The sequence below is a fragment of the Chrysemys picta genome, chromosome 1 (genome assembly GCF_011386835.1).
Source record: "Chrysemys picta bellii isolate R12L10 chromosome 1, ASM1138683v2, whole genome shotgun sequence".
Classification (NCBI taxonomy): domain Eukaryota; kingdom Metazoa; phylum Chordata; order Testudines; family Emydidae; genus Chrysemys; species Chrysemys picta.
This window is the reverse complement of record NC_088791.1, coordinates 118,552,474-118,575,508: the sequence shown is the minus strand read 5'-3', so window position 1 is coordinate 118,575,508 and position 23,035 is coordinate 118,552,474. Positions and strand designations below refer to the sequence as shown.

The 23,035-nt window shown below is 41.1% G+C and overlaps 1 protein-coding gene across 5 annotated transcripts in view; it reads right to left on the bottom strand.

Moving 5' to 3' along the window:
• PDE3A (phosphodiesterase 3A) overlaps positions 1-23,035 on the bottom strand; it is a 381,070-nt gene that overhangs the window by 10,074 nt on the left and 347,961 nt on the right. For all 5 annotated transcript variants that reach the window (XM_005296584.4, XM_005296582.5, XM_008165488.4 and 2 more), the window contains 6 exons: positions 18,588-18,699; positions 16,708-16,821; positions 14,326-14,525; positions 10,347-10,550; positions 7,602-7,757; positions 3,981-4,221 (listed from right to left, as the gene is read on the bottom strand). In XM_005296584.4, the coding sequence (XP_005296641.3) occupies positions 3,981-4,221; positions 7,602-7,757; positions 10,347-10,550; positions 14,326-14,525; positions 16,708-16,821; positions 18,588-18,699 (1,027 nt within the window). The remainder of the gene's footprint in view (positions 1-3,980; positions 4,222-7,601; positions 7,758-10,346; positions 10,551-14,325; positions 14,526-16,707; positions 16,822-18,587; positions 18,700-23,035) is intronic.

The following is a 23,035-nucleotide window of genomic DNA, read 5'->3' as shown; positions in this document are numbered from 1 at the left end:
GGAATCAAGGGTCCATCTTAATTAAGAGTTGTTTATTTAAAAAAAAAAAAGTACAACTACATGGAAAAATAGACCAAGCCAACTTTCACACAGTTTGAGTCCCAGCTTTGTGTCCTTTGTTTACCAAGGAGCACACCCAGTCCAGGACACTGTACAGCACACAAAGACATCTAGTGGCTGAATGATATACTGCCTGTAAAAATATTACAAAGTGCATGTCTCCTCTGACTCATTTGGGCATGCCATGTGCTCTTTTTGACAGCAAATGTGGCCTGCTTCAGGCTGACCAATTTAAGACCCTTCACTACTCTATGAAATATTTGTTTTCTTTTCTTTACGCATTACCTATGCACTGACAGGAGCTGTGGAAGGGGAAAAGGCAAGTAATGAATGTTCTATACATTAGTCAACAAAATAGCACCTATGATCCCTTCCTTTTAAAGATCTGCTCTACACATTACCTTGCTATTGCAAAGGGCCTGAGCTCCACTGAAGCAGCAAGTGAAAAATCCAAATCTAGCACAGCACAATATAGCGCAGCATTGCTATTGTTATGACAACTGAGTTTGGACTGTTGATAAGTGAAGTCCTACGGCAAATAATAACACAGCCTTGGAAAAAGAAGAACAGGAGTACTTGTGGCACCTTAGAGACTAACAAATTTATTAGAGCATAAGCTTTCGTGGACTACAGCCCACTTCTTCGGATGCAGCCTTGGAGTTTCCTTCTTTCTAGTTTTGAGGCATCAAGCTGCTATTATACTACAAACTATATTTTCCACTTCCCATCATCAGAGTCACTTGCACCACAAACTTTTTCCTGCCCTGGGTGACAGCCCATTATTGTAGACGGTCCTGTAGTCTGATGGTGATAGAGTTGTGATAGCTACAATTCCATTCAACATAAAGCCTGAAGATTTTCACCAATCGTGAAGAGTGGCGGTGGCAGCTATAGAACTTAAATAATAAACCTCTTCAGGAATTCTACTGAAAAAAAAAATAGAGTGACGTACAGGAATGTTTTGTACCAAATAAATTTGCGTAAATGAGAGTTTGCAGGTGGCCTAAAGCATGTCTGTGTTGGGAGCCAAAATGTTGAGTCCTTGAAGCTTTTGAATTGGAAACAAAGAGCTTTTCACTGCAGCACAGTCCAAATCCAGCTCAATCCTTCATTAAAAAGCTCTTGGTTCCCTGTAGGAAACTTTCAGGTTTAATAATAATAAGAAACCTCTATTCCACCAATACACCATATTAGAACATTCTATCCCAGGTTTCCTGTGACCCCAAATCTTGCAGCTTTCAGCAGAGATTTGTTATGGCTTGAGATTTTGTTTGAACCCAATAAGGATTGATTCAGTTTAACTCTTAAATTCACAACGGGGCTTGTTGGAAGTTACCTGTTCAGACATGACATAAAATATCTCTTGCTTTTAAGCTACATCAAATGTTTGCAGGTCAGACAATACACTAGTTAATTTTATTAAAGTCCAATTATCTAAAATGTTCTAATGAATTACCTTGACTACAATGAAAGGCCTTCTACAATAATTTCCCCGTTCTATCTTCTCAAAGACATTTCACTTAGAGTTGTCCTGAATGTGGTAAAAAAATTCTTTTTCTAAGTATTTGACATATATGGGCAAATCAGAGGCATACATCTCTTTTAAAACAGGAGATCTCTTTTGTGTTGTGCTGAAAGAGCTTGGAATATTCAAAATGACACTTAAAACAAATCTAAATACCTGCCTAATGTTTGTAATCTTGTAAATGGTTACATCAGTGTGGAGGATATTGAAGAGATACCTACCCTAGATTTAGACTTTTCAGCGATTAAAGATGAGGGACTGATGTGTCAAAAGAGGAGATGTCAGAACAAATTGGTACATTGAAGTACACCAAGCTACAGGCCCAGACAGTGTAACACCTTAGATTGCTTAAGGAATTTAAAATTACTATTAAAAAATATGTAATCTGTCATTGAAATCAGCAACTACACCAGAGGATGGAATGGTAGATGGCAGATGAATATGAATCAGTTGCTCTACTGACCTCTTCTCATAAAAGAACAAGGGGATATTCAATGGAAGTGAAAGAAAACAAAATTAAAGCTTTTTTAAAAAACCCACAATACATAATTAACCTGTGTAACTTACTGCAATGTGATGTCACTGAGGCCAAGAGAGCAACAGTATTCCAAAAGAAGTCTAGTCATTTTCGTGGATAATGACAACAGCCACAGTCACATTAATTAGGGTTATTTTTTAATAAATGTAACAGATATAAAGTGTCATGTTCTAGGGCATAAATGAACCACTAACTGAAAAAACTTCCCCTCTCATCAGGTAATTCCATAACTGTCAATCTTCCGCTGAAGAAGAAGAGCTCTGTGTATACTCAAAAGTTTTTCTCACCAACAGAAGTTGGTCCAAAAAAGATATTACCTCACTCAACTTGTCTCTCTAATATCCTGGGACACACACAGCTACAAGTCCAGGGCTCTAGAGTGGAGCCCGGAGCTGGAGCGCGGAGCAGCTCTGGAGCAGTTGAGCTGCAGGTTTTTGCCTGGAGCTGCAGCAGAGCCAGAACACAGCTCCAAAGCCCTTGCTGCAACAATACTGCAAACCATCTTCCGCTACTACTAAAACAGAATACTACACTATGCAGTCCACCTGTCTGGCCAGTAGGGCAATTCCTATATGTTCATATGAACATAATGCATTTATGAAAAGGACTCAAAGTGAATGAGAACAGTGGTTTACTAGTTACAAGTTACGGCATCACACGTGTGGTTGAAGAGGCCGTATGATTTAGTGGATAGAATTCTGGACTGGAAGTCAGAAGACCCCGGTTCTATTCTGAGCCCTGATTTTGACTTTCTCTTTGACCTTAAACAAGTCCCTAAACCTCTCACATCATAAATCTCCATATACAAAATGGGAATGATACTGACCCTCCTTTGTGAAGAACTTTGAGATTCTTAGGTGACAAGCCCTATACAAGTATTAAATATTACTAATATTGTACTAGAACTCTGATGGCTTCCTCTCCCTCCCCTAGATCCAAACCTCCTTCCTAGTAAAAAGTTGAGTTGGGCAACTGCGCAGCCGCAAGCCAGGCTACCCAACAATATATACAGTGGACCTACTGACTCCCTGATGCCTCTGGAGGGGGCGCCTGACCCTGAGAGAGGCAGGAAGGCTACAGGTGGTAAGGGCTGAGGTGCTGGATTAATTTAAAGGGAAACTACCAAGAGACATGGGCTCCAAATTAATTTACCACTCCAAACCATTTTTCACAGGTTCCTCAACATCCCCTTGTAGACTACCAAAGCTTCCTCCCAACAGGCCAATCACTGCCACAGTCAGGCTTTCAGCAGAGGACTGGATGGATTTTGGAGTCTATCAATATTACTTATGGATTGGCCAGAGGTTTGAGGGTCATAAAAAATTCTCTGGAGCTGATACAAACCCAAATCTCTTACGTGTCAATGCACAGCACAAATACAGCAAACTGGACCCATTTCCACAAGAAGATGTGTTCTCAAATATTTCCACCATTAAAATTTTTATATATTGTGGTAGCATCTACAGGTCCCAATCAGGGAACTGGGGCCTATTGTACCAGGCACCGTACAAAAACATAACAAAAAGATGAAGATCTTGTCCTACCCACATCTTCCAATGGAGAAAAAAATTATAGTCCTTTAAAAACCAGCCATGGAGCAGTCTAAAAATCGCAGATGTAGGATGGGCAACCTAATGACCTACTAGAAGTGTTGTCTGTGAAGTCTTTAGAAGCTTCTCCACTCCCAAAATGTGTGGCTACCCATTAAACCTCTTGGGGGCCAGTTCAGCTAGTACAGTTCTAGAGAAATTCAGGTTATGGCTGACCAGGAGAAACTCTTTAGGCTTTTATACAGGGGATCGTTAGCCCATGAAATGAAATCAGCCCCACTGAAAGATACAGATGCAAACAACATACTTGACTCGGAATTTTCACACATTTCCATTTCTGCTGTTTCTTCCTCTTCTTGCTCATCAGTATCTCCTGACTCATCGCTATCTTCCACCCATTTCCCTGGCATCAGCCCCGCTGAGTCATAGGAATTACACAGTGGACCCACAATGTGAGAAATGAAGGATTCCTGAAGTTGTGCCAACTGGGGAGCTGAGCGATCCATGAAAGGACTTATAGGAAGGCCAAGGCTCGCCTCTTCATCACCCTAGAGATGACAAAAATGTGTTACTTCTGTGTGATACATTAATTACATAGATATGGGGGGAGAACGTGGAGGGAGGCATCAAAGGCAATTGCAAATATTAGAAGGAAAAATATTCTGCTGTGGAGCCATCTCCTTTTACCATTTCATTTTTTATAGCAGACCAGCATATAAAGGTATCATGGCATCAATTCAGCCTTCATATAAAAACTACTCTACACAGTTCCAGAGCTCAAACACAAGAATAATCTGCTATAAAGAATACCCTGAATTTACAAAAGATGCTCTATGAGGACTTTGTAAAGTAATGCCCACCTTCTAGTCCTGTAGTTTACATTGCCATCTTGGAAGCTTAAAAATGAAATCACCTTTCTCCATATTGTTTTCCCCCCCATCATGTATGCAAATCATTTGTGATTTTTATCATCATTATTAGCTTGTTAGCAACTAACCACCTTATTCACAAGGGGACAGGATTTACCTTTTCAGAGCAATGGCTGGCTTTTCAAACTAGTTTTCTTATGAATTCTGCCTTTCTTTTAAGCTGCATTATAAATAAGTTGGGCGACTCTACTTTTGTGTTTCTTTGACCTGCCAAGCTTCAGGCCATAGTCACTCGTTTCCTGAGGAACGTTGTAATGAACATGTCAATGTAGGGTCATTCAAAAATGCAAGATCCTCTGCACATGTCCCTTTGCTAGATTTCTTTTGGGGGAGTGGAGATGGGGGGTGGGGAAGAGAGAGAAGGCCCCCTCCTGGTGCTGTGATGGAAGAGTTAGTTTTCCACTGTATGAGCCAAACACTCAAGTTCTTTTTCAGTCAACCCTAATGCAGCAAAATTCCTTTATTATAAGAATTGGTCCTATAATAAAAGAATAATTGATAATGCATATGACTTGTTATGCAAACTGATGTGACTAGACTGTGGAGACCTACATTTGAGAAATAAAACAGTTCATGAACATTATTGAAGATCCACAGTCAATTTCTAAGACATTACATCCATGTTGAATTTGTTTCCAAGTGCCTAGTTTCTCTGAGTATCCAAGATGGTTAAATGAATCATCTCCCTTTTGAGAAAAGGGAAACACAAAGAGTAAACAGTTAAACTTTGATGAATGCCTCACTTCCAGCTTTCCTGCATTTCCTAACAAGGTACACACAGTTCAATGCTCAGCTATCAAATATTTGATCTCCTCCCTCCCATCATTATCTCAAAACCAAAGTGTGTGCACATTCCTGAGATAACAAGTGGATTAACCAGAGATGGCAGTTCTCTCTCCTTCACAGCATGACATCTCAGATTTCATGTGAAGAAGTTGTCAATGTTGAGAAGAAAGTTGACTGATGAAAAGTTTAACATTAATCAAGCTTAATTCTTTCAAGCTTGATTATGAGCTCGATTTACAGTTGGAAACAACACACATGTCTCACTGGTCTTCCTTTAAATATCAACATTAAAACCCATTAAACATACTGCAACAATATTGTGTGTTTTTCTAAATTTAAATACAATAAGTTTTTGATAACACTTAGAATTTGTACAGAGATGTAATTCTTCAAAGCCCAGTACACTTCTGTTTTTTAATGGAGAGGGGTGCTGTCAAGAATGGCTCCCAATTTTCATGGCATATGCTGAACATAAGAACAAAAGGATGTTCATATGCTGAACATAAGAACCAAAGGTCCATCCAGCCCAGTAGCCTGTCTATCGACAGTGACCAATGCCAGGTGTCCCAGAGGGAGTGAACCTAACAGGTAATCATCAAGTGATCTCTCTCCTGCCATCCATCTCCACCCTCTGACAAACATAGGGACACCATTCCTTATCGATACTGGCTAATAGTCATTAATGGACTTAACCCCCATGAATTTATCCAGTTCTCTTTTAAACCCTGTTATAGTCCTAACCTTCACAATCTCCTCAGGCAAGGAGTTCCACAGGTTGACTGCGCACTGTGTGAAGAAGAACTTCCTTTTATTTGTTTTAAACCTGCTCCCCGTTAATTTCATTTAGTGGCCCCGAGTTTTTATATTATGGGAACAAGTAAATAACTTTTCCTTATTCACTTTCTCCACAGCACTTATGATTTTATATACCTCTATCATATCTGCCCTTAGTCTCCTCTTTTCTAAGCTGAAAAGTCCTAGCCTCTTTAATCTCTCCTCATATGGGACCCATTCCAAACCACTAATCATTTTAGTTGCCCTTCTTTGAACCTTTTCTAATGCCAGTATATTTTTTTTGAGATGAGGAGACCACATCTGTATGCAGTATTCAAGATGTGGGCGTACCATGGATTTATATAAGGGCAATAAGATATGAATTACATTGTACATTTGCAATCCATTTTTCTAGCAAACCTACTTTGGGGAGACTGGTGTATCTCTTATAATTCTTCCTTTCAAAATGAGAAACTGGATGTTTTCCCTAAAATAGACAGTTGTTTTAGGGGTTGGGGGAGTGGGAAAGGTGATAAGGTGTTGGCTAGATCCTCAGCTAAAATAAATCAGCTGATACATATGAGCCCATTGTCTCTAATACCTGCAGCAGGTTCTGGAGGAAAATTGCTACTATACATCATGTTGGCATGGCAACTAATGTCATTCAAAGGACATAATGAAAAGCACATTGCATAAAGCACTCAGAAGCATTGATTTTTTTCAGGAACAAAGTGCATTGATCAAAAATCTCTAACAATTTAATAGAATATTTCTGGCTATCAGCCATGTTGGAAGTTACTTTCAAGCCAAGAATTAAATGGTACTATATAGTGCCCATCCTAAAAGGAAGACTGAGAGCAAGGGCAATGAAGATAAAAACCTTAATCCGAGTGTGCAGATGGAATGAATCTACTGTAAAGCACACAACATCATAATGCTTTTGCTGATCTTGTTTTAGGGTTCCTTGTAAACAGCTTTTATGACGTTGCTGCCTTTAGTGTACCAGAACATGTACTGTGCATGCCATCAGCTGTGACAGATCCAACGTGAGCCACGTCATTATATCTGATTGGTATGCAGTGGAGTTTAAATGACTGCATCTCTTTACGTGAGATACAATGAGGTGCAGCAAAGAAATAATAAGAACACAGTCCTGGAGGGAAAATCCAGGAGATTAGGGCAGAACTCTCTCTTGCAGTAGGATTTATTTTTAATAATTAGTCATATATTTATGCAGAGGCTAGTGTCCTTTTGCATCCTCGGGTGCTTTGAACGAAGAGGCCAGATAAATGCTTGAATTTTTCTTCCTCTCACTCCTCCTACATACACTACCAGGGAGCAGAGGGAAGCCAGACTTAACTCCAAGCTAAAATGCAGCCACACTACAGAATAATTTAGGACAGAAAGTAAATTCATTCCTGCTTTGGGCACACATTTACCTGTTCATAGAATTCATTAACAATGCCCTCTGTCCACTGCAGATGCAAGTCTTTGCATTTGGCAGGCCCATTGATGTCAGCCAGTTTGATGCACATTTGGCAAACCAGCAAGCGGTCATTTTCATTAGTCCAGTCAATTCCAACATCATCATTCACCTGGAAGATACACAAAGGGATAAAACCATTATAATAGCCCATGGTAAGAGGAAAATCTTGTCCTGTGATGTGCTAAAACATGCTCAGCTACTGAATGCAAACTACAAACCTAAATAGGTGGGTTTGCCCTGGTTTGTAATTTAAGAGTGTAGATCAAGCATGAAAAAGAAGAAGTAGTTTCAATAATTAAGGTTTGAGATAGATAATTAGGAATCATATAATTATTTAGCAATTAATACTCTGGCTCTAAAGCATTAATAGCAGAAGACAGACCTACAAAATTTTCTAAGAAATGATGGCCTTATCTATATACAAAGTTGCACCAATTTAACTAGAGGTGTGTTCTAAAACCAATTTTAGTTAAACTGGTGCAAGCTTGTGTGTAGACAGACAAGGTCTACATTTCTTTTCTATTTGGGCTAAATGTGTTTGAAAGAGTTCTCCCACAAAAAAACCCCCCAACAACAGCTGACACATATTATTCTGCCCCTTTTAAAACAAAAGGGTTTTCTTGTGATCTAACGTGACCACAGCTATAATTTAAATAATGAAGCAGCTTTAGTCTCTCAATACAAGATCAAATAGGCAGCGGTAAGGCACAGGGAAATCAATGGCTTCACATTTCTACCAGAGTGGTTTCTCTCTCCAGTATTCTAATGATGTGACTATGTATCCTACCTCCACTGTGCCAATGATACCAGCCTTCATTGCCCATTAGTTCAATTTTCCCTAAAGCACCTTCACCCTTTCTCCCACACCACCCTTTATGCATGGGAGAAGTTCCCAATTAATATTTGTGTCATTGTCTTCATTCAAATCTCTCCTTAGAACTAACCTGTCTCAATGTCTACAAAACACTTGACAATGGAAGCTGGTATGCTAAGACCACTCCTTATGACAGGGGTCGGCAATGTTCGGCACGCGGCTCACCTGGGTAAGCACCCTGGCGGGCCAGGCCAGTTTTATTTACCTGCTGACGCGGCAGGTTCGCCGTCCTGGGCCAATGGGGGTGGCGGGAAGCGGCCGGGCGAGCGATGTGCTGGCCGCGGCTTCTCGCCGCCCCCATTGGCCTGGGACAGCGAACCGCGGCCAGTGGGGGCCGCGATCGGCCGAACCTGCCGCATCAGCAGGTAAATAAAACTGGCCTGAACCGCCAGGGTGCTTACCCTGGTGAGCCGCATGCCGAACGTTGCCGACCCCTGCCTTATGACATCATACATGACTTCCTTAGTGTTACCTGGTCTTCCCCCTACTTGTTTGTTATATCCACTTGTTGTCCATTGCACATTTTACATTGCAAGCTTTTTGGGGCAGGGACTGTTACATGTATTTATGCTGCCTGCAGCCCAGCATAAATGGGCCCTGATCTCTGACTGGGGCCTGTAGACACTTCTGCAATGTAAATGAGTGATTAAATCACTAAGAATCATAGATAATTTCCTTTAAGGCAGAGACAACTTTAGCACTGAAAGTTTTATTTGGTTAATATTTTCAGCTATTCCTCCCACTTTATTGTGTAACCACTCACACTATCCAATGACCCAACATAGGGGGACAGCTGCCAACTGTCATTACAAATCTATAGTCAGTCAATAGGACATGCCACTTCAAGCCATCCATCTGATTTCCTCTTCTGAGAGAGTGCAAATATCACCTTCACATGTGACATCTAGCGTGCACCTGCCATATAAAGTTAAACCAAGTTTAATGTTGAGCACCTCCAAGTAATGCCTGGCAGGGTACTAATGGGTGGCTAGCTTGCCTATTTCTCATATATATCATGTTTTGTTCCTGGATCTAGAGCTATACTACTTCTGGCTTTAACTCATCCTTTTTCTCTGGCTATTTAACCTCACAAAAATGAAAATTTAGGACAAAGTTATCAAATCCCGGTGTCTAAATCAAGGCACCAAAATCAGTGACCTAGGCATCAAATTCAGTCCCCACTAACATTAACGAGAGTCCTTCCGTTGACTGCAGTGGGCTTTGGATTGGGCTCCATCTGACCTGATTTGCAGAGATGCTGAAAACCCCCCGATCTGTCTGATTTTAGTGGGGTATAAGAGTGCTCAGCACCTCCGGAAAATCAGTTCACTTATTTAGGTACCTTACTATGGATTTAGATGCCTAACTGAAATGTTTGGACTAGGTTCTTAACACAGTACATAAGATGTTTATTTTCAGCCATTTTACAAAGACAGAGAATGGTTAAGGAAAAATGGAAAACAAAACTGATCACACGTTCATAGGTTCCAAGCTTTCTGCATGTGGTTCCTTCATCAGTGTATCCACAGAGAGAGAGAGGCAATGCCATGTTGCTGAGGGATGCAGCTTAATATTCAGTTAAAGTAACTAATTTCTGGTAATTTTCAATAGCTAAATGAATATTATGAAAAATTGTTCAGAACATGTTTTTAGAAATACCTGTTACTATTTCAGTATCACTATTCACTGAATGGAGATGTGTCTCTGTCTGTGGGGCTGCCTTTTTAGTGATCTTTCCCAGCTGGTGACCCATTTGATGTACAGAAGGGCACAAAGAATCCTCTTTCCCTTTAGAAAGCATTGGAAATTAAAATTTCTTATTACCTTGGCATTGAATCTGGCTACAAAATCGAAGTGTTTCTTCAGGTCAGTGGCCAAAATGGCCTCAATTACAAGGAAGCGGAAATGCTTGAATTCCACGTGATCAAGGTTGACTAAAAAGTTATATTCCGGCCTGGACATGAAAAGATTCCACGCAGCAGCTGCGTGATGGTTCTCCAAAACAGAGCGGTCATTATACAGCACGGCCTGTGGAAACAATACACTGATTTAAGAATTAAGAATCCTCCTAGTGTCTGAAACAGAAAAACATGAAATAAGAATGACTATTGGAATAATGAAATGACTTTTGATGATGGGAGAAATGAGAGAAAGGATCAGGTCTTTAAAAAAATTTTTGCAGAGATTTTAAGGAGTGTTAATTTCTGACAGCAGTTGTGGTTAAGACTGATTTGGAAGATCCAGCTCTTGCACTCTAGACAATCTCCCATTTCTGGTTGACCCATGCTGTGATGAGTTAATCTGGTGTTTTATATTAGCCATTAATGCATTGGCAGAGAGCAGATAAATTCACTATATAGCAGTGGTCAACTGGAAATAGGAGATCCTTTGGAGTGCAAGACCTGAAGACACGTGCATATGTGTTATATATATTTTACACAAACACACAGATGCACACTTTAATATTAGCCATTAATGAATATATCTTATATGTAATAGTACTTCCATCACTTCACAGAGCTACAGTCTTCAAGAGCAATGGTGTTTTCTGGTTGGGGCTTCTAACTGGTTCTCTCAATCTAGTATGGTTACATAGTTCCCATCATACTAATATGTGAACTTCTAGCTCCCATATTTTATACATATATGACCTGACAAAACCTGCAACACCAAAATCCCCAATTGGTTAAAATTCCACTGATGTTGAAGTCCCTAGCGCTGAGAAATGATGGATGCTCCATTCAGAACTAGATCAAACAAAGCACTAGGGAATATAGGTTAGGGAACAGTCCTGCACTGGTCCAGAATTTAAAGTCACATGGTCAAATTCTGCTTGAATTTCAGCCACAATCTCTTGACTGTTTAGCATAAGGAGAGAAATACCAAATTTGCCTGAGAATAAATAGAGTTTTATTTAGTTTTGTGGAGATGTGTCTACATATATTCAAGTACATACTTGAATATCATTTTTTTCATTACCAACTGCGTCAAAGTAGTATTGTTATAGTCTTCTGAAGCCATCACAGTTCCTCACTGCATAGATCATGTTGCAAAATTTGAGCTGCTGTGAGCAGCCCCTTCTGCCTAGCCACAGAGTAAACATGTCACCTTTGTGACACATATACCCTGCCAGATGGGATCATTCTTGAAGGGAGATTTTTGGCTAGGCAGCAGCACTTTGCCATTCCTCAAAGCTGCTGCTGCTGTTCTGGTAACAAAGGAAGTGATCAAAGGAGGGGAGGAACCAGATCCGAATAGAAACTTTGCGGACTTCAAGTGATATCGAAGTGAAATGAAATCCAACAGGGACTTTGATGCTGCCCCTTCATTTATTTACAACCCAGTAAGTACTGTACATTAAGAGCTATCATCTAACTTCTATTCCTGACTTTTACAACTGTTTAACCAGAACAAGTGTTTTTTTGCTGAATCTTAGGAGAATAGACTCAGACTCATAGACTTTAAGGTCAGAAGGGACCATTATGATCATCTAGTCTGACCTCCTGCACAATGCAGGCCACAGAATCTCACCCACCCACTCCTGTAACAAACCCCTAACCTATGCCTGAGTTATTGAAGTCCTCAAATCGTGGTTTAAAGACCTCAAGGTGCAGAGAATCCTCCATCAAGTGACCCGTGCCCCACGCTGCAGAGGAAAGTGAAAAACCTCCAGGGCCTCTGCCAATCTGCCCTGGAGGAAAATTCTTTCCCAACTCCAAATATGGTGATCAGTTAAACCCTGAGCATGTGGGCAAGACTCACCAGCCAGAACCCAGGAAAGAATTCTCTGTAGTAACTTAGATCCCACCCCATCTAACATCCCATCACAGACCATTGGGCATATTTACCTGCTAATAATCAAAGACCAATTAATTGCCAAAATTAGGCTATCCCATCATACCATCCCCTCCATAAACTTATCAAGCTTAGTCTTGAAGCTAGATATGTCTTTTGCCCCCACTGCTCCCCTTGGAAGGCTGTTCCAGAACTTCACTTCTCTAATGGTTAGAAACCTTCGTCTAATTTCAAGTCTAAACCTCCTAATGTTCAGTTTATATCCATTTGGTCGTATGTCCACGTTGGTACTAAGCTTAAATAATTCCTCTCCCTCCCTGATATTTATCTCTGATATATTTATAAAGAGCAATCATATCTCCCCTCAGTCTTCTTTTGGTTAGGCTAAACAAGCCAAGCTCTTTGAGTCTCCTTTCAGAAGACAGGTTTTCCATTCCTCGGATCATCCTAGTAGCCCTTCTCTGTACCTGTTCCAGTTTGAATTCATCCTTCTTAAACATGGGAGACCAGAACTGCACACAATATTCCAGATGAGGTTTCACCAGTGCCTTGTATAACGGTACTAACACCTCCTTATCTTTACTGGAAATACCTCGCCTGATGCATCCCAAGTCCGCATTAGCTTTTTTAACAGTCATATCACATTGGCGGCTCATAGTCATCCTGTGATCAACCAATATTCCGAGGTCCTTCTCCTCCTCTGTTACTTCCAACTGATGTGTCCCCAATTTATAACCAAAATTCTTGTTATTAATCCCTAGATGCATGACCTTGCACTTTTCACTATTGAATGTCATCCTATTACTATTACTCCAGTTTACAAGTTCATCCAGATCTTCCTGTATGATATCCCGTCCTTCCCTGTATTAGCAATACCTCCCAGCTTTGTGTCATCCGCAAACTTTATTAGCACATTCCCACTTTTTGTGCCAAGGTCAGTAATAAAAAGATTAAATAAGATTGGTCCCAAAATGCAGGAGGAGCTTTCCTCTCTACTAACACAGGCATAGTACCTCACCAACATCAATGGATTTCATCCTCTCAACATCCTCATGAGGTAGAGAAGTACTATCCACATATTATAGATGGGAAACGGAGGCACAGTGAGGCCAAATGACTTGCCTAAGGTCACATAGGAAGTCTGTGTCCCAGCTGAGAACTGAACTCAGGTTTTCTGAGTCACAGTCTAGGTCCATAATCACTAGCTCACCCTTCTTTCCTTCCAGAAATAACAATCATAAGCTCCTTTTTACAGAGTATGCTGAAGCTACATTGTGGTTTGGAATGTAAAGGATGGAAGGACGGTCTTCTGGTTAAGACAATGGACTGGGTTCAGGAAATCTGAATTTAGTGGCCAACACTGGCACAGACTTCTTGTGTGACCTTGTGTAACTCATTTAATGTCCCTTTGCATTAGTGGTGAATCTATGAATAGGAGGTAAGAATACTTCCCTACCTCACTAGAAATTAGTAAAGATAAATTCATTATTGGTTATGAGGTGCTCAAATGCTACTACGGATGAGCAATCAAAGAAATAGCTGGTGCAAAATCTGACTTCTCCTGTACACAGAAAAACATGAAAAAACAAGGTGCCTCTTAATTATACCTTTCTGTGTGTCACTACATATGAAGTCAGTGTATTCACTGCACAGAAGTTAGGAGTTCCATATGAACTGACAGAAATGTAGCCTCTCTTCCTCCAAATGTTTTTTTAAAATCAACAAATCCATCAATAAGTTAAATAGAAAAATCCACTTAGCCCCAAATTAAAGAGATGCTGTTGGTGCTGCTGTTGTGCATAGTTTAAGTGTACCATGCTCCACAACATACCGTAGAACAATCACAATTTGTGCAATAAGAAATACAGTAGTCAATGCTAACAATTTCATAGTTTACATCAGGCGAGTACCCGATGCAAGCCAAAAGCTTGACAATGAAAAGCTGTGCTCAAAAGTCTTTGGAGGCTTAACGATTATGTAGACTTTAAAAACATGGCCCAAGACTTACCTGAGACGCGCTGGTTGCAACCAAAAAGGCATTGGTCCTTCCTGGATGATCATAATCATGCATGGCTGCAGCTACATAAAGCGCCATCAATTCTAGGGCAGGGATGTTGCCAGATAGGCAGCCGTAACTCTCATCTGCAGGTGTGTACATCTTCGAAAACACATATCCCATATGGCCATGAGTGATTCCACTATCAGAATCTGAGCAGAAATAGAGTCCCTTGAGTATTAATTACTTATTGAAAATATAGACCATGAGCAAAATTGCATGCCTGTGTGTTACAACCCCCCCCCCCAAAAAACATTTGACCAAAAACAATCGGGTCTAGTATCCAAGTGCAGAAATACTCAACTCAATGATTTCTGATATTCTGTGTCTGTTCCAGCAATTCAAAAATGACTGTTACCCTAACTAGAACTGACACAATTGGATGTTTATTTTTAAGCATTTTTTTTCAATTTTTAATTTAAATTTTCTCAGTTGTGCAAAATTCTGGGTTTTAAGCATTTTCCTCCTCTTTTTATGTATGTAAATTTTGCAGGCAATAATGGGGGAGTCAGACAATAATTATTTAGTGACAGTAGATGTTTGGATTCAAAAAGTTAAAGCTTTATAAAATTGATAAACACAAGCTGTCAACTTCACATGTCAAAATACACATAGTAAATATCCTTAAATCAAATACTTATAAGTTCTCAAGCAGCATTTTTCTTACTTTGCCTACCTGTAATTTTGATTATTTTTTCATTAGTTTGCATGTGTACAATGAAATCGACGTTCACCAACATTTACCAGTAAAAATCAAACCTTCCAAGCCTAATCATAACACTGTAAATTTATGTGCAATTAATTAATTAATTGTGAGGCATTAATCAATGAACAGCCCAGCGTTTCTTAGCTAATCCAGGTTTACATAGCATGGCTCTCTGTTTCCCTCCAATGGCTGGACCACATAGAGGTTTCTGAGTCATTTACAGACTTTGAGCTAATAGATTTGGGTCTTTAAGCTCAGGCAGTGGAGACAGTCCGAGACTTCTGGAACAGATCACTTTCAGAGGCAGATCCTGGCCTAGCCAGATTCCAGGCCTATTCCGCTATGGTAATTCTTATGAGTGAATGTCTTTCAAAAATGTTTTTTGTAAAACATCTTTCCACCCAAAAGATCCCAAGTGTTTATTAACAATACACACAAGCTCCGCTAACTTGCAGACACCACTGGTGTCATCACTTAAGTGGCTTGTAGAAAGAAAGGGCTTAAAAAGAACATGAAAAAGTAAAATGGTCCTACAAAGCTTACAAAAGTCTTGAATTCACATATTTTTAAGTGTAAAATTCTGTGCGTCTACAGTATAATTAGGACCCTACCAAATTCATGGTGGTTCATTTTGGTAAATTTCACAGTCATAGGATTTTAAGCATCTTAAATGTCATAGATTCAGATCTTGAAATCTGAAATTTCACAGTGTTGTAACCATAGGTGTCCCGACCCAAAAGGGGGTCATGGGGGGATTGCGAGGCTATTGTAGGGGAGTCGCGGTATTGCCATCCTTATTTCTGTGTGGCTGGTGGCAGCGATGCTGCCTTCAGACCTGGGTTTTCAGCAAGCAACCTCGAAGCTTCCTGCAGCTGAGGGAGGTTCCCGGAGGTGTGTCTGACCTGTGCAGGGGAAAAGAAAGTGCCATCCCTTCTCAGCCAAGCCTAGTAGCTGGAGCCCAGTAGGAAGCCCCGGCTAGAGTGCCCCCAACCCCACCACTGTCTGACCCCAACGCTCAGGGATTAAAGGGGTCTGGGGACAGAGGTGTGTGTGTGTGTGTGTGTGTGTGTGTGTGTGTGTGTGTGTGTGTGTGTGTGTGTGTGTAACACCACGGCGCCTTCTCTGATCACAGCACCCTGGGTGGTTGCCCATGTCGTCCAGCTATATGGCCAGCCTTGCTCCCCCCTCCAAGTGACAACTTCCCCTCCACACCCCCCCTCATATCATGCCACCCTCACTTCTGTGCTGGTGTTGGTGGTGGCTCTGCCCTCAGAGTGGGGCACCTGGCCAGTAACTGCCACTCTCTGTCTGCCCAGCTCTGAAGGTAGTGTAGAAGTAAGGGTGGCAATACTGTGACACTCCTACAACAGCCAGATTTCATAGGGGAGACCAGATTTCACGGTCTGTGAGGCGTTTTTCATGGCCATGAATTTGGTAGGGCCCTAAGTATAGTTGATGGAAATCCACTGGAAAGAATCGGTCTACCACAGTTGCAACCTACAAATAAATATTCTAGCACACATTAAATATCAAATATATATTGCTGAAATTGTTTGAAAGTCTAGCAAATGAAACGTACAGTATTCCACAACCCATGTCTTAAAAGAACAGTATATTAAAAAGAATACCTGAATCACTTGCTGACCCATGGTCGTTAATCACAGTTGAGAGTCCTGGGATAGGCTGAGTAGTAAGGTACCAAACAGCATGTAGAACATCAGTCGCATGAATTCTGTTGTGATCTATGATACAAATCAAGGCAATCGGTGACACTGTTATTAAACATGCAGATTCTTTCTATCAGAGGGCACACAACACCATCTACTGGATACAACGGGGAACTTCTAGGGAGTTTCAGTTCAAGGAACAGCAAAAAACCAACAGACATTACAAGATCTGAGGACCCCCACATATTTTACAATTCTGTAAGTTTTCAGCTTTCCTTTTACTACTAGGTTGCTACTGGAGGGGGAGCTTTTATACACCAGGCAGGAAGAGGGGAAGCCATAGGGGAGAACTACTCCCCCAGGCAAGAGAGAAGAGAGGGAGCTTTTAGCATAGGAATGAAAGCCCTGCTCCTTTCTACTTCCCTGGCCTTTTGTTATGCAAGTATCATCTGGTCAATACAAAGGGTAAAATACTGGTTCCTCTAAAATCAATGGAAAGACTACCATTCACGTCACGGTGGCCAGGATTTCTCCGAGTTTCTAACAATAAGAGCTTGTCTTCACTGCAACGATTAGCTTGAGTTATTCCACTAGCCTAGCTGGGGTGAGAGCAGCCACATCTTGAAACAACACTCCGGCTACACGGTGATTGGATTAGCATCTGACCAGCTGTGCTAACTCAAGTTGTTGCCTGTAGCTGCATCCCGGCTGCATCACTAGCTTGAGCATCAGCAGCCCTTGAGCTTCAATCCATACACCCCTGACAGGCCAGCTAGCTCAAGTTTAAAGCAAAGAACCACTTAAGTTGAGCTAGAGATTTGTGTGTGGGGATGGGAATCGGACTAAGGACAACACTAGAGTTACATCTTGAGCTAACACCACAACAAACACAAGCCCTTATATAGATTTTATTCAGCTCTGGTATCAATCTCCAACAATGCAACACGTAGACAAAAGGCCCTTCAAAAATGGGGGAACTTAAAAGTTATATTTCTTTGGCAAAGATAATAAAATTCTGGGACAGAGTCCTAGGATCTTGAAAAATATAGATTATATATTTCTATACAGATATATCCAGTAAATGTACCTCAATAACATCCATTTTCTATATAATATGTATCTCTACAGTAAATCAGATAGCTATATATGGGTGTATACTTGCTTCTGAATCCATAGCTAGCTAGCATAGAAGAGCTGGGATGTCTGCTGAAAGTTATGCCAGGAGTCCGGGACCACAGGTTTAAAATCACTGTTCTATAGCATCTTTTGTGTGGAAGCATATCACAGTGTGCACATCTCTAACTCAACTCTCCTGAGGGAGAGTGGGAGGCGGGCAACCATTCCAACAATCTCCAGATAAGACTGACAATACCACCAACCAATAACAAGCATGGCTAGATAGAACAGTCCCTGATACCCATAAACTCTCAAAATGGGAGCCATCTTACTACCCGAGATTTACACAGAGTTTTCTATGAAGTAAAATAATAATACTAAAAAAAACCCATGAAAGCCAAACAGACAGAAACGTGAGGGCAGACTTCAGGAAGAGCCTCTGCATAAGAGGCAATTAGCTTAGCAGTGTTGCGTGTATTGACAAAATTGTGGGATACTCTTAACAATGCACAAAGATTTGCGTACATCACATCCTGTACACCAAAAGAGGACTACTACTCTTATGCATTTATCCAAGAGGTAGGAGACAAAATGCAGCCCTTGAAAGAAGAAATGGCTGTGGTGATTAGGGAGAGGAAAGAGTGTATAAAAAATAATTACTGAACATGTCAAAAGTCAAAGACATCTGAGCAAGAGACTCTTATTTAACCTGGAGTTTTACTCACAAGGTATCTCTCGGTATCCACACTCCAAGGCATGAAAGTAATTCATGAACTCCCTCTCTGGAATTTTAAAGGCTTCAAACAGCCCCATGTCTTCAAAAAGCCTGTATGATACCTGGAAAAGGAAAACAACCACGCTGCTAAGTAGACCAAAAAAGACATCGTAAAAGCTGATCCTATAAAGTCACCTGGTCTATCCCTATTCAATATAGGATTGTTCCCTAATGCATTTTCTCACATGAATCATCTGGTCTAGTTCATGTGGGGAAGCTACCAGTACGTCTGCTGAGACACAGTTACACAGTCAAACAGGTTGTTTAGAAATTGTTTACCAAAATGTTCCTCTTCTTTGTACTCTCTGATTGTTCTAAGCAACTTTTCTCCTTCTCTGATGATTACCCTCTTTTGATACTTGTACCTGGTTATATTCCTTTCTGGTGACATTTAGCCAGCCTAGATATCATCAGTTTTAAATGCTACAAAATGTGCTAGGTGCCTCACAAAAAAACATAATAAAGCACAAAGACACGGAGGAGATTTACAAAGACTGATAGGAATTAGCATCTCTGCAAATCTGCCCCATATATCCTGTCCCAAAGAGTATGCAATGACAATTGTTCTACTCTTTGCCTAATCATTTAAACAGATGAAGGGAGAGGAAAAGAAGAAGCCAAGGGTGTCAAATAAAAAGTCAGCTGAATAAATCATGTCACTTTTTTTTTTAAACCTTGTAGGTGAAATGACAGAAGTGAGTTTTCAGGTGGGATATGACTGAAGGGAAGGAATTTTCAGTAGGGAAGACATCCAGAGGGCATTCTTACAGAGAATTTTAGAAGAGGAGTCTGTGACGTTGTGCAGTCTATATGGTTTTATAAAAAACTTGATAATAAGTCAATATAATGTAACTGAGATAGTTTTAGAGAAAATACGGTAATAAGTGAATGTAAGTAACTGGGATATGCCTCATGCAAAAGGTCTCTTGTAAGGTATCATTACAAAGCTTATAATCTACTGAGTGTGATCATCTGATTTGTATAAATGTACCACTCTTGTATCTAAAACTAGAAATATAAAATGTAACTCTGAGGGCCTATTGTAATTGTGTAAAGTGTGGACCATTAATGATGGTTTGGAATCTTGATGACTCCCATTGTCTGCAGATGGCTGTATTTACCTGTGAGTCTTCCTGTATATGTGTGTGCTGGCAAGTGAGTAATGAAGTCTTGCAGTGACATGTGATCATGTCACCTGAACTGGAATCCATCTTTAACCTGGTGCTTTTCCAGTGAGGGGGGGTGGAAACCCAGAGAGACAAAGAGTTCCCGCCTTATGCAAAAGGTATATAAAGGGGGGGAAGAGAACAGAGAAAGAGAGAAGCCATCATGAAGAATCCCCTAGCTACCACCTGAGCTGCAACAAGAGCTGTACCAGGGGAAAGAATTGTGCCCAGGCCTGGAAGGTGTCCAGTCTGAGAAAAACTTACTGAAACATCTCTGAGGGTGAGATTATCTGTATTCAGTTTGATTAGGCATAGATTTGCGCATTTTATTTTATTTTGCTTGGTGACTTACTTTGCTCTGTCTGTTACTACTTTGAACCACTTAAATCCTACTGTCTGTATTTAATAAAATCACTTTTTATTTAGTAATTCACTCAGAGTATGTATTAATACCTGGGGGAGCAAACAGCTGTGCATATCTCTCTATCAGTGTTATAGAGGGCGAACAATTTATGAGTTTGCCCTGCATAAGCTTTATGCAGGGTAAAACGGATTTATCTGGGTTTAGACCCCATTGGGAGTTGGGCATCTGAGTGCTAAAGACAAGTGCACTTCTGTACGCTGTTTTCAGGTAACTTGCAGCTTTGGGACAGGAGATTCAGACCCTGGATCTGTGTCTGGAGCCAGACGGGAGTGTCTGGCTCAGCAAGACAGGGTGCTGGAGTCCTGAGCTGGCAGGGAAAACAGGAGCAGGGGTAGTCTTTGCACATCGGGTGGCAGCTCCCAAGGGTGTTTCTGTGATTCAACCCGTCACAGAGTCAAGCAGGGTATTCAAGCTGGTAGCAATGGTGGAGTGAAGAAGTTGATGGGGGAATATAATAGGAGACCAGGTCAGCAAGGCAGACAGCAGCTATCATATGATGTAGGGGCTTGAAAGCAACAACAAATTTCAACGTTATACAAAGTGCAATGGGACCTAATGAAATGACTATGTTAAGTTCTTCCAACTTTCCTTTTGAAATTAGCCTCTCTAGCACTTCATTAATTGTTCTTGTCATGAGGTGCTCAGAACCAAATACTGCATTCTTTGTGTGGTCTCACCAGAGCTGTATCAAGGAGAGACCACTATCTCCCAGTTCCACCGTATACTACACTCTACATATGCAATTCCAAAATCATACTGGCCTTTGTTTCAACATAGCACAATTGAACCTAAATTAAGCTGCTGTCTATCAACTGCTGCGTATTTCAGCATATCATGTGTATGAACTAGGATCCATAATCTACACTGATGGGTGTGGTGTACCCAAGTTTTAACAAACTGAAGCTCTGAATATCTGGCCTTCCCATTGAACTCAGTGCTGCCAGCCATGAGTCTGTCCCAAACCCATCCACTGGGGGGGCTTCCTCTAGCTTCCCCTGCCCAATTTGCCCCACACCCAGGGCCCAACATAGCTGGTAACTCATCCACCTGCAGCAGGTGATGCCTGGCAAGGGCAGCTAATGGCTCTTGTCTCAGACCTTCCCAGAGGTATTGAACACTGAGAGACAAGCACCCTGCATGTGAACTCAGTGGTGTGCTGAATATCTGGCCTTCGTAGAGAATTACAATTATTTTAAAGTAACTGATATGGATTTACAATCTGAGCTATCTTCAAGTTTTTTTTAACTAGGAATTTCTTATCAAGCAGAATTTCTGTGTGAACTAATTCTGAACGATTCTAGCAAAAATGAGAAAGGATGACCAGGCGAAGAGTGCAGCTGAGAGTGTACAAATGTAGTTTCTGACTCCAAACACAAGGGATCTCTCAGTTATCAAGTGTCTGCCACTTGTGCTTCTGGTGGTAGCACCTCTGCACTGACCGGCTGCTACTTGAATGATATAGGGTGCCAAGAGTACCATGTTCAATATTAGTACCCAGAAAGGTAGTGGTAATGCTGGTCAGTGTCGGCGTGGTGATGCCAATGAAAGCCAAAGCCACAGAAGCTGCTAGCAATACTGCTGTAAAGGACACATCAGAGCTGCTTGAAATAGAGCTATTCCAGTGCAGAGACCAGTACTTTAAAGTATTGGACTAACCCTCTTAGAACTCAGAGTCCAAACAAGACAAAAATATATAGCAGAACTATCAAAAAAGAGGGAGAGAAGTCTTTCTTCAGTTATAGGATTTTAAAAACCTGAGAACACCAAATATGGAAAAGAGCGCTCCTAGAGAAATTCTTAGCCATTTCTGTAGCCTGAGCTTCAATGGCAACTGGAGATTGCTAATGAAAAATCCCTATGCATCTCAGTTCTGGAGGCTAACTGTAGGCAGTAGGAGTGTGGGTGATGTGATGGGCTCAGGGCAAGTGTTAGTGCATGAGTTCCAGACACCTGTCAGGATTAGGCATGTCTGCCCTGAACAGAAAACAGGCTTCTTAAAATCTCTGATTGCCACCGGGGACAGGAAGAGAAAGGCGAAAAAAGAGATTACTCTTTTCTACATTGCGGAAGGAATGAACCCCTCATTCTTTAACCAGACAACATAAGAAAGCCACATTAAGAAGCTAGTCCGGTGACAGGTTATTAACTATTCAACCCCCTCTTTACCTATATTGCTCTCTCTCACCTTTCTGTATGTTCTATTGTTCTCTAGTTCCCTACCCTATCGATTGCTCCCTAGTTTTCTTCTACCTACCCCATACCTAATGCCTCCTTACTTTTATTTCCCTCAACATCTTCCTCCTCTGTGGTGCAGCCATAAGAAAGAGAATGGAAATGGAAAGAAAGGATGACATTTTACATGTATTCTCTGGGTAAAAATTTCAACAGCACCTACACGATTTAGGAACCCGATTCTTTTCAAAAGTGACTTAGGCACATAAGAGCATTAGGCCCATTCACTTGCACTTTTGAAAATGTTACCCTGTGCATTTAATCCTTAAGGAAACCCAAGTGCTTTACAAAAAAATTATCAAAATCCCATGAGGCTTATGTACGCAGAAAAGGCCCCATAGCATCTTAAATATAGTAAGCTGCACTGGGGTCAGCAGCAGATGAAAACTGACACAGGAGGTTTCTCCAGCTCTGTGTGTGCTCCAAAGAAATTACTCAGGACCTGTGTTCCCTCTAAGCTGTGCGGTCACCCAGGAATGATTCAAGTGCCGCGCACTTGATTAGCAGAGCCGGGCACATCCGGCAGCGTGTGTTCAGGTGCCCCTCCTGACGCTACTTTGCAGCCACATTGCTCCT